The following is a 16,422-nucleotide window of genomic DNA, read 5'->3' on the forward strand; positions in this document are numbered from 1 at the left end:
TAATGAATCCTGGAATTTTTCCTATTATAAAAACTTCATAGAGTATAAGGCCAGAAGAAACAACTGTGATCATCTTGTCTAATAAAGAAGCAGCCATATGCTCAAAATCCAAGATGCACCAAATTGTGAAACCAAAAGAAGAAAGTGTTCAATAAGCAATATAGCAGAAGCCGTATATTTTTCTCAGGGTGAGGTTTATGAATTAAGTAGAAGTACATATAGCAGCAGCAAAAAGCTATGCAGGATCACTGTGGTATTCTAGGTCAGTTTCCCAACCAGTGTGCCGTGGCACAAAAGCGTGTCATCAGAAATGAACAGGTGTGCTGTGGAATTTTGCCATGGCAATGAGCTACAATAGGTATGAGGATGGGGAATGCCTTAACAAGTGTGCCGCTGAAAAATGTTATTAATGTAACTGTGCCTTGGGCTGGAAAAGGTTGGGAAACACTGTTCTAGTTTTTATTTCAAAGAGAGCTGCTTCTCTAATGCGTTACACAGGACTGCTGCTGAACTCCAGCATTGGTCAGAGCAGCGTTCTTTGAAGTAAATGCAGAGGCAAACAGCTGAGTGGCTCGTCTTTAGTTCAGCAATCTACTGCAAACTAAGCAGAGCTGCAAACCACCCAGATATGAAAGATCCAGGTTCTGCCATAGTGACTTTACACCAGCTAACCAAATATCCACTCTACAGACTTCTATAAACCTTCATTTTAACATCTTCTGTTGGTAGGCCCTCAGTTACCAAGGAGTAAATCTCTCACACAATATAAACATTTAATACGTTGAATTACCAAGGTGTATGAAAGGGTAATCTTTCTGATATTGTTAATTCATCTAAGCAATTAGATCTGTAATTCAAAGTTTCACTTAGAAATGAGAAAATTTAATTATATGATTTACAGAGGTCTAGAGTAGAAAGATTCCAACTAGATTTATCTATCTATAACAATGTCATGCTATTTTTTGAGCTAAGAGTTTTCTTTTTCTGCATGTTAAAAAAAAAAACCAAAAAACCCCCACAGACTAACAACAAACACGTGCGTGCAAGAAAAACAAAAATGCCATGAGCTGAAGAAGGTCAGAAGCATCACGTCAGAGATGAACTTTATCCCACAATGGCACGTTTCAAGCATGAACATATTTCAACAGAAAGCAGTTGAAGGAATTTTTTATTAACCAGATTTCTAATGTAACAGCTGTAGCTTGTTTGCACTCTGTAAATACCATAATTTTCTCTAAAGTATACTAAGAAATTACTTGTTATTTAAAAAAAGATTTTAATAATTGTTAGAGTACAAATTCAAAACATTCAGATGAACTGAAAGATGTGCTTGTATGGTCTTCTACTTCATACTATAATGAGTTTGCCACCTACTTCACACACAAAATCATCCATATTCAGCATGGCTTGGGGAGCACAACTTTTATTGCAGAATCAAGAGTTCATGGTTGGGAAAGCTCTGTCTTGTTCAGTTTACATGGATGTTTCAAGCAGGGTTGCTTGCTGACATAAGAGAATGTGCTTAGGGGGATTTAAGTGGCCAGCTGTGAAACTGGACCTGTGCCCATCCTGGTTTGTAAAAGCATCTCCAAGGAGACTGGGGCCATTGCCAGCAGAGGTTTTCAATGCCTCCCTCGTGAAGTCTGAAATTGTCTGGCCTATACTCAAGAAACCATTTCTTGCTAGCAGCTTGCCCCATCTTCAACCTCCCCTTTTTAGCAAAGCTCAATAAACAAGTGGTCTCCTGATGGTTCCAGGTATATCTGGATGTAATCAGATTCCTGGACCCCTGTCAACCTTGCTCTTACCCTGGATATAGCATGAAGATTTCACTCATGGTCAACCATCTTTGCTTGGAAGTTGACATGAAACTGCTCTGCTGATCTTACTAGATCTTTCATCAGCCTTTGATACAGTTGACAATGGGTTTACCCATGACCTGGACTTAACTGGTTCTGCTTGTTCTTAGCAGGCAGGTCCCAAAGGATGGGACCTGGGGGGGTTCCCAAGGATTCCACTGTGTCATCCCACATGCTAAACATGTGTGCAAAGGCCACTAAGCAAAACTGTGTGGATATTTGGAGTGAGGTGCCATCACTAGGATGATATCCAGCGCCCTTTTTGTGTCATCTGACCTGGGTTCTGCAGGTCTTGGTCATTTCACAGTGGCCGACTGCAGTTGAGGACAGGATGTAAGCAAACCAATTGAAGCGGAATTGAGACAAGACTGAGGTGATGGTGATGGGCAGTGCACACAAACTAGAGGAAACTGGAACACCTGTCATTCATTCCTGCGGTTCAGCCTCTCCTTGTCTCTCAAGTTTGCAACCATGGGTTCCTCCTAAATGTTCCACTACACCTGGATCTCCAGATAACAGCACTGACTAGGAGTACTTTTCACCAGCTCCATCTGGTGAGAAGGCTGTGACTATTTCTTTCAGATTTGGATCTAGATGTAACCTTGATGCTAGACTACTACAATGGGCTGTACGTGAAGCTGCCCCCAATGACTGTCCAGAAGCTGCAGCTGGTGTAGAATGTGGCAACCTACCTCTGACGGGGTGGGTTGCCAGGAACACAAAAAACCCTGGGGCTACAGACCTTGCACCAATACCCAATAGCTTCAAGGTACAATTCAAGGTGCTTGTGGGTGTGTCTACACAAGACACTTTAGATTGATGTTGGTTTAATGCACAGTAATGTGTAGACGGTGATGCTTTACTGCACACGTGTAGCAATTACTATGCAATAATTAGTTTAATGTGGTTGTCTAGTACCTGTAGATACAGGTACTACAAATCGGTGTATTAAAACTAATGTGCTGAAGGGCACATGTAGATACAGAACAGAAGCAAATTGCTCCCATTCAAGCTAGGCACCATGGGGCCACAAAAGGCAGGGAGAACTGTCCCGGCTCAGCAGGACGCTGCCTGTCAGCCAAGAGAGATGTCCCAACTGCTGAGTAGCTGCCTCCCAGCCCCATGGAGATCAGGACCAGCTCCCGTGCTCCCTGCCAGCCCAGGGCTAGCACCCAGGAGAGCTGGAGCTCTCTCTGGCTGCTGTAGGGAGGGCAGAGCAGGACAGGACAGGAGTTCCCTAGACTGAACTGCTCCCAATGGGCACACATTCAGATGCATGCAGGGGCGCAGTTTAATGTGCCTGAATTTTCTGCACAGAAAGTTCAGGTGCATTAATGGCACATGTAGCCATGCCCCATTTTGACATAAGAGGCTCCAAATGGCATAAGCCCAACTCATCTAAAGGAACGCTTTGTCTTCTATGTCCCACTGCAATCCCTAAGGTCATCTAAGAGTACCACCCAGCAAGTACCATCAATGTTCTAGTTTACTTGGTGAAAAAACATGGGAGGTTGTTCTTGTTAGTCATCCTCAGCCCAAGTACTCCCCCATGGGTGGGAGCCCCATCAATCCAAGGACTCAGCAGGGAGAATGCTATCACTGTTGTGAGCCCTGTGAGATGCAGGCCATACCTCACAAGGCTCACAGCAGCAGCAGTATTCTCCTTGCTGTCCCTATTGTGATCCCTGCACCTTACGAGACTCACAGTGGCAGCAGCATTCTCCCCACTACCCCCCCCATACAAGCCTTGCAGCGTAATATTATCTAATACACAATGCCACAAATACACCAATTGTCATGCACGTTTGGCATAGCAGGAGATACAATTGTGTAGATTGTGCATTAGAATGCATAATACCTTCACCTGCATGTGTAGAGGGACCTTATTCACCTGTTTTAAGTCGTCTTGACCCTTCATCAGGCACACAAATCTAATAAAGAAATAAAAAATAAATAAAATACTATGAAAATAATCAGTCAGGAGCCTATGCTTGCTCTTCTCTTTTAAAAGAGTTATAATTGTGCAGAACAGAAGTTAAAGTCTGCCATTTAAAATGTCTAGTAAAAATTTATGAAACAATACAAAATAATATTTTTCGACTGAAAGTTTTGAAGACATTGGGGAAGTTCATTCCGCCGTGCCCCCCCCCCCCCGCTTCTGTCCCTTCATGGCAAAATTACAATAGTATGTGCACTTCAATTTTTCATATCTAAACATTTGAATTTTGTTAGCGTAAAAACTAAGCTCTGAATTGGCTGGCTCTGTAATGCATATTCCAAGGATAATTACAACCTCTCTCTAATGGTAAGTATACAATCTTAATTTCAATGTTATGCTTTTTTGGAGGAATGGTGGAGGTTTTTTTTTCCCTGCCTGCACTGCCTTTGTCCAACATTTTATGTAAACTCCAGATGGGAAATTTTCAAAATGGATCTTGATCCTGTTGCTTCTTCCTTTTTCTAAACAAATTATGCTCTCACTTAAGGAAGCAGGCAGCACACAAGGAATCCAGAGACATGAGTTCCAGATGCATTTCTCCTATTGCCTAGCAGTAATATTTCTGTATCTTTCTAAGGCTTTATTACCACTATAAGAAGATTTACACAAAGCTGAAAACAAATCAGATCTTTCATGGCCAGTAGCATAATGATGGGTAGACAAGAGACACGTGTACATACACCCTGGTCTTGTATCAGCAGCCAAAAAAAATTACATCCCTCCCTCACAGCAGTGACACTAAAGCCATTGCCTCTGCACTATGTATGTGCCTCCACTTGGCCAGGGCCCAGTAATAGCCAGTTTTGCCTCCGATTATGGCAGACCTTGAAACTCTCCATTTGGTTTCACTTGTTTTAGAAAGAGCCTGCCATAATAATGAAACATTTGTAAAATGAGGTAGCACAGGGTCTGGCTAGAGACCCTGCTTTTGCACATCTCCAGAGCTCAGAGGGTGAACACAGCTGCTGTTTGCTTTTCCCTTCCCTCTATCCTGCCCCCTTCCCTCCCCCAACCCCAACTGCTGAATTAAAAATTATGTTAAAATACTGCTATATTGCAAAGTCAAGCACCTGACAGTTAAAAAAAATGCCAGAAATAAAAGGCCATCCATACAAACGTTGCTTTGCCTCTTTGTATTGTAAGTATTACAGTCTTCAATTGGGTTGGCATTAACCAAATGATCAAAATGCATTTCTTTCCTGGAAGACTGCTATTTGAGTTGGGAGATGTTGCTACAAGTATAAATTAAAACTCAATAGTAACCAGCTAAAAATTAGTGTACATTTTCGAGGTCTAACTTTATAGCTGGTTGGAGCTTTTTATCATGTGATAAGTACTTTACACGTGTAGCTGGTCTTAAGTTAACTACACAATACCTGTAACTGGTAGAGGGGTCCTGTGTATAGGATACATAGCGCTCAGACCAAGACAGCACTACTATTTCTATATTTGTAACTCAGTGTGCAACTTCATGTCTTTTTAATGCTTACCATCCACACTCTGCACTGAATACAAATTTCCACATGGGCTTTTATACCATTCTGTTAATAGACTTATTTTTTACATCTCTCTTGACAAATTAAGAGTATTATTATTCAAATGTTACAGTTAGTGTCAACCCAGCAAGACAAGCAAAGTGATTAACAAAGTCACAAAGTGAATCTGTTGCAAAACTTGCACTGTAGGCCTGGATCTCCTGACTTTCTAGTCTTGCACTCATTTATCTACACCAGGAGTGTTAAAGATAGGTCCCAAAGACTAGATCCAGCCCACAAAACCCCATCACTCAGCCCTCAAACATTCCCCTGGGTCAGAGTTGACTCATGTAGCACACATTGGACCAGCCCTGTAAATGGGGCTGGAGATGTACTCCACACACGGTACCCACTCCAGGATCCATGCTACACACAATGCCCATTCTGGTCTGTCTGGGCTACACCCTGCATACAGTGCCCGCTTCAGCCAGTCTGAAACTCATGCTGCATGCAGTGTCAATGGGCACTAGGTGTAGTGCAGGTCCTGAAATGGCTGGAGTGGGTGCCACATGCAGCACAGTCCCAGACTAGAGGCAGCACAGATTGTGGAATGGCTGAAGCCTGCACTGTATGCGGCATGGATCCCAAAAGGGTAACTTTAGGCCAGTCAGTCTTACCTCTATCCCTGAGAAGATACTGGGGGGGGGGGGGGGGAATAAAAATAAATAAATAAAAAAAAAAAAATCAAAGAGCGCATTTGTGAAAGCCCAGCAAGGGAAACAATGCTAAAAGGAAACCAGCATGGGTTTGTCACTGGTAGATCCTGCCTGACAAACCTTTATGCCTTTTATGACCAGGTCACACACTGCCTTGACATAGGAGCTGAGGCCGATGTCATCTACCTGGATTTCAGGAAGGCCTTCGACACAGTTTCGCATCCTATTCTCATATAGAAACTAACAGGCTGTGGAGTGGACGCCTACGCAGTCAGGTGGGTGGCTAACTGGCTTAGGGACCGCAGCCAGAGAGTGGTGGTCAATAGGTTGTTCTCTGCCTGGAAGGGGGTGGGCAGCGGGGTCCCACAGGGTTCAGTCCTTGGACTGGTGTTATTGAATATCTTCATCAGCGATTTGGATGAGGGTGTGGAAAGCACCCTCTTCAAGTTCACAGATAATATCAAGTTATGGGGCAAAATTAATACACCGGAGGGCAGGGAGCAGATACAGGCCAACCTGGACAGGTTAGATCTGGCTTGTCCAACAACATATGGCACGCAGGCTGCCATGCGGCCTGCCAAGCCATTTTCTGAGGCCCGAGGTGCTGTCATGGGAAATGAAAGTAAACACTGTTTAGTTTTGTTCCCACCCCTTGTCCTTCCCCCAGCCCCTCAAGCAGGTGACCGGTGAACATGGACTATGAGGTGGTTGGCTGCCTGGTGACTGCTGACCCTCTCCCTGGGGAAGAGAAGAGCCCCTCTCTCAGCTTCCCCGACCGCAGCCATGGAGGCTGGGGTGGGTGAGCTCACACCATGCGGGTCCCAGGGCCCAGGCCAAGGTGCCCCCCTGCCCCCTCCACGCCCATCATGCGGCTCCTTTAAGCCCCGTACTGAGGGTGGTCCGCACTGCATCGGTGGGGAAGGGGCAGCACGGGGCGGGGCAGCGCAGTCTGGTGCAGGGATGAGTGCACGAGCATGAAATACGGCTGCCCAGCTGTCAGTGGGGTCGCATCCCCAGGCGGGATGCTGAGGAGCCCGCACAGGGGTGCCACACACGCATGTGCGCTCGTGAGGAGGAAGCACAAGGTCACACTCACGCCTTCCTCCTCCTCCATGGGAGTCAGAAGCGAGGATGGAGGCGGGTTGCGTGTGCATGGCCATGTGTGAAGACCAGGCTCCTTGTCCCCAGTGGAGCCAGGCAGCATCCTGAGGCGCTGCTTCTCCTCCTCCTCGCTGCTGCTGCTGGAGGCCAACAACTGGCTGCTCCTCCACGGCTTCCTCTACCTGGTGCTGTACGCCCAGGTGTCCCAGGGCAAGCCTGCATTAAGCTTCTTTCATTCATTGAGAAGTGAGTAGAAGCAAAAGTGTTTATTTTAGTCAAGTGTTTGGTATTATTTCATTGTTGCTTTTATATTGTTTTTATTTTGGATTTTAAACCACACTTCTAGACCCATTTCATTTCATTGTCACTTCCTGCAACTTCATTGCTGTCAAAGGTCACGTGACATCACTTCCTGATGTGATACCCCTTCCAGTGAGGTCTCTGAATATGGCCCACTGGCCCACTAGGTGATAAAAAGTTCATGATCTGGCCCCACATTCAAAAAGGTTGGACACCCCTGGGTTAAATCAATGGGCGGAACAGAATAGGATGAAATTCAAAGATAAATGTAAGGTACTCCACCTAGGAAGGAGGAATCCCCAGCACACCTACAGGTTGGGGGATGACCTCCTCAGCAGTTCAAAGGCTGAGAGATTTCATAGACTTCAGGGCTGGAAGGAACCTCGGAAGATCCTCGAGTACAGTACGTCCCCCGTTCCCCCCCCCGCCACGAAGGGCAGAAAGTCAGTTGGGGTCATAGGATCCCAGCAAGATAAGCATCCAATTTACTCTTGAAGGTGTTCAGTGTAGGTGCTTGAACCACCTCCGATGGCAGCCTATTCCCAGACCTTGGGGGCTCGGACAGTAAAGACATTCTTCCTTATGTCAAGCCTGAAATGGTCTTGCGGTAGTTTATAACTGTTCGATCTCGTCATCCCTTGGGGTGCTCTGGTGAACAAACATTCCCCCAGATACTGGTGGTCACCCCTGATAAACTTGTAGGTGGCCAACAGATCACCCCTGAGCCTGCGCTTTTCCAGGCTAAAGAGCCCCATAGCTCTCAGCCTGTAGTCATAAGGTCCGTTTTCCTAAACTCTGATCATGCGCCTAGCTCTTCTCTGGACTCTCTCAAGCTTCTCCGCATCCTTTTTGAATTGTGGGGCCCAAAACTGGATGCAGTACTCCAGCTGCAGCCTCACCAAGGCCACGTACAAGGGAAGAATGACGTCCCGGGATTTGCTTGAGAAGCAAACATGGATGAAAGCCAGCATTCTACTCGCTTTACTAGCCATAGCATCGCATTGCAGGCTCATGTTCATCTTGTGGTCAGTGATGACCCCCAAGTCTCTTTCTTCCGCAGTACTACCGAGCCTATAAGGATGCTGCAGGTTTTTCCTCCCAAGGTGGAGAACCTTGCATTTTTCAGTGTTAAACACCATCAGGTTCTCATCCGCCCATTTGCTGAGCCTGTCCAGGTCAGCCTGGATCGTCCTCCTGTCTTTAGGTGTGGATGCTTTGCCCCAGAGTTTGGTGTCATCGGCAAACTTGGCCAGTCCACTTTTGATTCCAATGTCCACATCGTTAATGAAGATGCTGAACAATACGGACCCAAGGATGAAGCCTTGGGGGGCCCCACTGGTCACAGGGCACCATGACAATTGACTTCCATCAATTACCAGCCTCAGGGTCTGACCACAGAGCCATCTCCCCAGCCAGCAGATCATGGTGGACACAAGGCCACAACTGGCCAGTTTCAACAAGAGGTGATCATGGGATACCAGATCGAAGGCTTTTTTTGAAGTCAAGATATATGACATCAATCTATTCTCCCTTGTCCAGGTGATAGGTCACCTGGTCATAGAAGGAAATGAGACTGGTCAAGCAAGACCTACCCACAAAAAAACCTGTGCTGGCTATCCCTCAGGATGTTGGTGTTGGCTAGTCCACTAAGGATGGCCTCTTTAATAAACTTTTCTAAGATCTTCCCCAGGATAGAAGTCAGGCTGACGGGCCTATTGTTTGCCGGATCCACTTTCCTCCCTTTCTTGAAGACAGGCAACACATTGGCTTTCTTCCAGTCTTCGGGCACTACACCAGAGCGCCAGAAGTTCTCAAAGATCTGTGCCAGAGGCTGGGCTATGATGCTCGCCAGCTCCTTGAGTACCCTGGGGTGTAGGGCCACGTGACTTGAAGGTATCCAGCCTCTCAAGGTGTTCCTTCACGAGGTCAGCATGGATGGGTGACGGAGATCCCCTGCCCTCCAGACCTCCCTGTCCCATAGTGGGCATGGGCGTCCCATGGGACTGATGAAAGACCGACGCAAAGTACCCATTTAATAGGTTGGCTTTTTCCTGGGTGTCAGTTGTCCCATCTGGTTCAGCAGGGGTCCAATGTTGCCCTTGCTTTTCCTCTGGCTCCCCGCATATCTGAAAAAGGACTTTTTATTGTCCTTGATGCTCAAAGCTAGATGGAGTTCAGTTGCAGCCTTGCCTTTCCTGGTTCGGTCCCTGCAGGACCAGACCAGCGCAGAATATTCCTCCTTGGAGGTGAATCCCATCCTCCATCCTTTGTAGGCCTTTCTTTTTAGCCTCAGGAGGTCTGCTGGATCCCTGGAGAGCCAGGGGGACTGCTATGCCCTCTTGCTGCCTTTCCTCCGAGATGGAATAGAATTAGCTTGTGCACTGAGGATCGCTCCCTTGAGGAGCGACCACTCTTCCTGAACTCCCCTCCCCCTGGGGTCGTGGTCCCTTAGGGCCTCACTGACAAGCCTCCTGAGCTTGTCAAAGTCGGCTTTCCTGAAGTCAAGGACTTCAGTGTTGCTGACTGACTTGCCAGCTTTACGGCAGATGGTAAAGGTGATCAGCTCGTGGTTGCTGTCACCCAGCTTCCCATCAATCACTAGGTCGCCGATTAGGTCATCCCCAGTGGCCAGTACCAGGTCGAGCAGCGACCTTTACCTCTTGTTGGCCCATAGACTTCTCAAGTCAGGTAGAGGTCATCCACTCACAATAGGAAGCATTGTGACTGCTCGGATTTTGCTGAGTGATCCTCCCACGAGATGTTTGGGTAGTTCAAATCACCCATGACAACCATGGCCCTGGAGCATGCAGCCTCAGCCAGTTCCCGGGAGAGCTCCTGGTCAAGCTCTTGACTTTGAGTGGGAGGTCTACAGTAGACTCCCACCGTTGTGTCCCCTGTGCTGTGTTCCCCATGGATGTTAACCCAGAGGGTCTCCAGATGTCCATCCTGGTCGCCAACATCAGCTTGCAGGGACGTGGAGCTTTCTTTAACATAGAGAGCTACACCCCTGCTCCTTTTATCTACTCGATCTCTCCTGTACCAAGGTATAGCCATCTATACCTGCGGTCCAGTCATGGGTGGAGTCCCACCAGGTCTCCGTTATCCCTATGATGTCATAATTATTTGCGTTAAGCAGAGAGATCTTGAAGTCATAGTTGACTCCAAGATGAACATAAGCCGGCAGTGTAACAAGGTCATCAACAAAGCAAAAATTGCACCTTGTCGTGTATTAACAGATACATGACCAACAGATCAAGGGAAGTGTTGCTCCTCCTCTATGCGGTATTAGTCAGGCCACAGTTGTAGTACTGTGTCCAGTTTTGGGCACTGCACTTCAAGAGGGACACAGAATCTAGAGAGGGCTCAGAGGAGGGCCACCTGCATGATTAGTGGTCTCCATGAAAGACCCTACGAGGAGAGGGTTGAGAGATCTGGATCTCTTCAGCCTTTACAAACGATGGCTGAGGGGTGACCTTGTAGCCGCCTATAAGTTTATCGGGGGGGACAGCAGGGAATTGGGGATGTGCTGTTTACCAGAGCGCCCCAGGGAGTAACTAGAAATAATGGGTGCAAACTAGTGGAGAATAGATATAGATTAGACATTAGGAAGACATTTCTTACAGTAAGGGTGGCCAGAGTCTGAAATGGGCTTCCAAGAGAGGTGATACTATCACCCAACTTGGAGGTCTTCAAGAGGAGGCTTGACAATCACCTGGCTGGGGTCGTCTGACCCCAGCCCTCTTTCCTGCCAGGGGCAGGGGGTCGGACACGACGATCCACTGGGTCCCTTCCGACTCTATAATATATGAATCAAAGCAGTGGGTAGCAGGGGGGTCCCCCCAATCTGTGGGCCAGATTCAGACAGTAGACTGGCCCCACACCACCTGTATGAGCTGCAGTGTAAAAGGAGTTTGATACCCTTGATCTATGCTAAACTACCTTCAAATACCATTGATGTAAAATGATAATTACTGAGAATTTAGCACTTCCCAAAAATGAAGCTTTCAATGCTGTAAGTTAAGTATATAGAAAATGAGAAAATCATGACCACTTGTGGAATTTTTTTGAGCATATCAGCCATTTGTAAAAAACTGTCTGCAACAATCTAATTTTTTTCCAAATGATATTCAACTGTTTTTACTGTTTTCCCTCTTCTTCAGTCACTACCTGTATTTATTTTACACCTTCCAACTCAGTAAGAATGAAGCATGGGTCTTATAAACTGCCTCTTAATTACATAACTGATACAAAGAGTCTCTGGGGATGTATTTGACAGTGAAAAATGGGACCAGCAGAAAAAACAATACACAGCCATATAATAAAGACTGCATTATAATGCATATATGCATATGCAAACTGTGAAGACTTACAAGTTTGCTTGCAAAGTTACAAAGCATAATTTATGTAGTTAATTTCTACTAAAAACTACATAGTTGTTTACTGTACAAAGAGACACATTTTAGAGCACATTGTATATCACGCTGATTAAAGAAAAGTGTCCACAGTGAAAAGTAGAAAAATCTATTTCAGTTCATACTTTATATTACAGTAACACTATCATTTGCTGATATTTTATAAATAACACTCATTTAAAGTTACATGGATGATAAAACTTGTCCCACTGGATAAAGGGACGTAGAAGAACAATTGTGTAACTAGCTTTGACATTCCTTTATAGTGATGCATGTAAGCAGTCTCCATCACTGACTCAATAGAATGGAATGTATTTTTAAAGACTAAATGCCCAAAACGTTGAAGTATGTACCTGCTACAGATGTTCTCTCAGACTGAGGAAATTCTTGTACACATAAAAGGAGGCATCCAGATTAATATCAAGACACTGAAATTGTGTTTTGTTTTTTTATCATCTACACATTATTAGAAAATTGCAAATACAAAACAGCAAACACAAACTATTAACATGCTAAATAGTTCTGGATGAAAAGTATACAGTGATGGATAACAGAGATGCAGATTTAAAGAAAAAAATATCCTTACCTTGTAACACAGTAAATAGGCTTTGTCATACTGTACCAGATCTATTGTCCATCAAAGTCTAGATGTTTTTTTTAGCAGGGATAGTGTTTACTTAATGAACAGCTATTCAAACTTTTGGTTTTCCCATACCGACCAATGTTTGGTCCCCTATTTTATGTACCCTCTTTAAACACTGGTTTAATGACAACATTGTTTATTTCAGGGGTTTGGGAAGGGGGGAGAAAGGGGCTGAAGGGGTTGTTTTTGGTTTTGTTTTTTAAAAATGATTCTTACACACTGTAGCAGGGCTGTTCAACCCCCAGCCCACAGGCTGGATCCAGCCTCTGACACCTTGTCATCTGGCCCACAAAGCCCCCCATGGAACTCTGCAGTCTGGTGCCATACATGCTAGATCTGGTATACAGTGAAGCATGAAGCCCCATCCCCATACACGGGGCTGGGCAGAGGTGGTGCAGGGCCCACCACATGGGAGCAGGCGCAGGCAATGCAGGGCCCCAGGGGCCCGATTCCAGCATACGGGACTGTGTGCAGCACAAGGTCCAGAGCTGGATATGGGGGCCTTATCCTGGGGCGCAGGGTCTGATCCAGGCTGCAGACCAGCCCCATGCCAGTCATTTGATCTGCAGGGCCAAAAAGATTGAGCACCACTGTACTACAATACCCAAATGCTCCGCAAAACATTGATTTATTTTCACTGCATCCATAATGGTGATGGGGTATTATTGTTCTCAATTTACAAATAGGAAACTGAGGTACAGAGTGATTATCTTAAATATCCACTGCTTTGAGGACCTAATTTGCAATGCCCGAGACCTAATTTTTCCAGAGTACTTTGCATAATACTTCATTTTATTCATGCAAAGCACGCCACTCATTGACCCTGCTTGTAGTTGAGAATGTTTAGTATTCCTACAAATCAGACCTTAGGGTCCCAAATAAGATACCCTGCAAATAAGGATCAAACAAATAGTAACCATCTAGAAAACTTTTAGTTTAAGTGACATGCCAAGCAACACGCATAAACTTAGTGACAGAGAAAAAAAAACAGAACTTACTTTTCAGAGTAGCACTCAAGTGCCTCCCTCATGGAGACCATTCTTCCCCCTCCCCCACTTCAATCCTCCAACTCATTATAACCTTAACACTGGTATCTTTTAACTGAGATGCCAGTTAAAAGCTTTTGCAACCTTAATTACATATATTTAACAGGGTGGTTTGTGTGGGTTACGGGTCCGATAGCCGATTTACAGGTATGCAGCTGGGCAGCTTAGAGAACAGCATCCTGCTGGTAAGTCTGTGGGGGGGGGGGGGGAGGAGCATGGGAGGACAGATCAAGGCACCCATGGTGAGGGAGGGTGTGGGGCTGGGGCTGGCCAGCCAGGGTGGTGAATGCGACACTGGGGGCAGGACAGAGCTGTAGGCAGCTCATCTTGGGAGATGCGAGTGTGGGGAAGGGGGTCAGCTCCCTCCCACTGTGCACACCTGAGGGAGATATGGGGGGGCATCTGCCTCCCTGGATTTGTGCACCAGGTGCAGGCAGGCTGCCCGCTATGGGCTTTGGGCCAGGGGCTGCAGTAGATTCTTCCCGACTGGGAGGCTGGGCAAGGAAGAGGACAGATAGCAACGCTCGGAGGGGTGGCTACAGGGAATTTTAGGGTGGCTATAGCCCACACTGTAGCCACGTCTTCCAGCGCCTCTACCACCCGCCAGAACCCAGTCCCAGCCCAGCCTCCCCACTGGGAAGAGACCGGCGCAGACCCAGGCCCCAATCCTGCAGCAGGCGGCCTGCCCTCACCCTGCACACAAATCCAAGGGGACACATACCCCCCCATGCCTTACCCTCCCGTGGCCCCTGGATGACCCCCCCACCTCCATCTTCTCCCCCACCCCACATGCCCCTTCCCCAACCACAGACTTACCAGCCAGATGCTGCTCTCCAAGCTGCCCAGCTGCATTTCTGGCTGTGTGCCTACACACAGCATTTATCGGTGACATTATTGGCTACACTAGCCAAAAAAAGCCAATTGCCAATAACGTTAATTTTCCTTTTATCAGTGCTGATCTGATGTGCAACTGAAGTATCAGTGCACCTCTAGTAATTAGTTGTTATCCTCTAAGCCAGGGGTGGACAAGATGTGACCCACAATGCCACTATCCGGCCCGTAAGGCCCCTAAAAAATTTAGAAAATTAATATTTATCTGCCCCTGGCTGCCTGTCATGCGGCCCTCAATAGCTTGCCAAAACTCAGCAGCCCATCACCCAAAATAATTGCCCGCCCCTGCTCTAAGCAAACCAGCACTAGAAGAAATGAAACATTTTATCAGCAGGTTCCAGCAAAGAACGTTTGCCAAGTGGAAAAAAAACACTACTATTCCTGAGACAAATGTTGGGAAAGGCATTCATAACACTGCAAATTTCAGAGAAAAAGTACTACTCCGGGGGTGATAAGAAGCAGAAAGCCAGCTATCAACAAGGAGGCACAGTGTCTCCTCCTTGATGGCTTGATCTCCAGCAAATTCCACAAGATGCATGAGTTTTGGAGACTGACTTGTACTCAGTCCCTTATTAAATGTTCTTATACAGACCTTATTGCCATATCTTAATGTCAAAAAATCATTTAAGGATTTATCTTCATAAATGAGATGGGAAAATACTACTCATATTTTCCAAGAGGAAAAAATAGGATATATATCAAGTGACTTTCCAAGATCACACTACGAGTTTGAGACTAATCCAGTCTCCTAATGTTCTATTCAATTCCTCATGATTGAGATCTTTCTCCAGCCCTGGCAGGAAAGTCGCATGGAAATGTTAAGTTCCACTTGTAAAGTGTTCAGTCCCCCCGAATATCAAAGCAGGTACTGATGTAGCCCAGGGGATAGCTACCTATGGCTTGCAGGCCGGATCTGTGAAGCATGGGAGATTAGCAGCACACTTCAACCAGGCAGCAGAGGCAGCATCTATATGGTCCTACCACCAGCCTTTTTCCATCTAGTCCAGGGGTGGGCAATTATTTCAGCTGGATGGCCACTTAATGAGTTTTGGTGAGCTGTCAAGGGCTGACACATGCCCCATGCCCCGGTCACCATCTTGGGACTGAAAGTCCTGCCCGCTAACCATTGCTACAGGACGTCCCTCCCTTTGCTACAGGACGTCCCCCACCCTCCAGCAGTACTCTTTTTGGGGGTGAGGGGTTGCCATCTTGGAACCGGAAAGAAAACAAATCATATACTAGAAGTCAAGAATCTACTACAATATATTTTCATTTTATTTCAAAAAATATTTTTGTCCCGATTTATGTGCGTTTGTGTAGTGCATCTAGAGGTGATGGCATAAAAGCTTAAAAATAAAGTCTTATTCTTGTATATTGTGAGTGGGGGGCGGATGCAAGTGTATGGTGGGGTGTGCTTTATATGTGTGTGGGGGTTTGGGGGGGTGTGGAGAGGTATGGGGACCCCTCTACATGCCCCCTGCATGGTGCACAGCCCCAAAAGGTAATTTGAGTCAAAAGTTTTTAACAAAAATTTTTCACATTAATTTTTTTTTAAACCCTTACTAAAATGGTAAAAAAAAATCCAGGAACAATATTAACCATTTGAATTTTTCATGGTGGTTTGTAGAAGGAGAGAGTGTGTGCACGCGTGTGTGTGCCCACGCCTGCCTACACATGCATAAAAAGACCCCCACCTCCCCATCAGCATTTTTTTTTTTTTTACACTGTTTTTTCTCTCTCACTGGGGTCATAACCCTCATGCAAGAAATCTAAAATATTCTGGAACCAATGCTTTGTCTACATTATTAGTCTGTGTGTGCTAACACAGGGGTTTCAACCTGTTTGGGTCAGTGTACCCCCGGCAGCAGGTTGAGAAGGAATGATTCCTTCAGTGGCCAGTCTACGAGCAGGGAGGGAAGAAGTGCCGGCAGTACAATGGTGGTGCCCACTGTCAAATACCCCCTGGGACCATCCAAACTA

The 16,422-nt window shown here is 46.1% G+C and overlaps 1 protein-coding gene across 3 annotated transcripts in view; it reads right to left on the bottom strand.

The window, feature by feature from the left end:
• Positions 1-16,422, bottom strand: part of PDE3B (phosphodiesterase 3B) — a 172,836-nt gene that overhangs the window by 106,307 nt on the left and 50,107 nt on the right. Inside the window, exon 1 of one of the 3 annotated variants that reach the window (XM_019476969.2) lies at positions 3,751-3,792. The exons of the other annotated variants lie outside the window; for them this stretch is intronic. Coding sequence (XP_019332514.1) covers positions 3,751-3,777 — 27 coding nt within the window. The 5' untranslated portion in view covers positions 3,778-3,792. Of the gene's footprint in view, positions 1-3,750; positions 3,793-16,422 lie in introns of those variants that run through there. 3 annotated transcript variants of the gene reach the window in all.

The sequence above is a fragment of the Alligator mississippiensis genome, chromosome 2 (assembly GCF_030867095.1).
Source record: "Alligator mississippiensis isolate rAllMis1 chromosome 2, rAllMis1, whole genome shotgun sequence".
NCBI lineage: Eukaryota > Metazoa > Chordata > Crocodylia > Alligatoridae > Alligator > Alligator mississippiensis.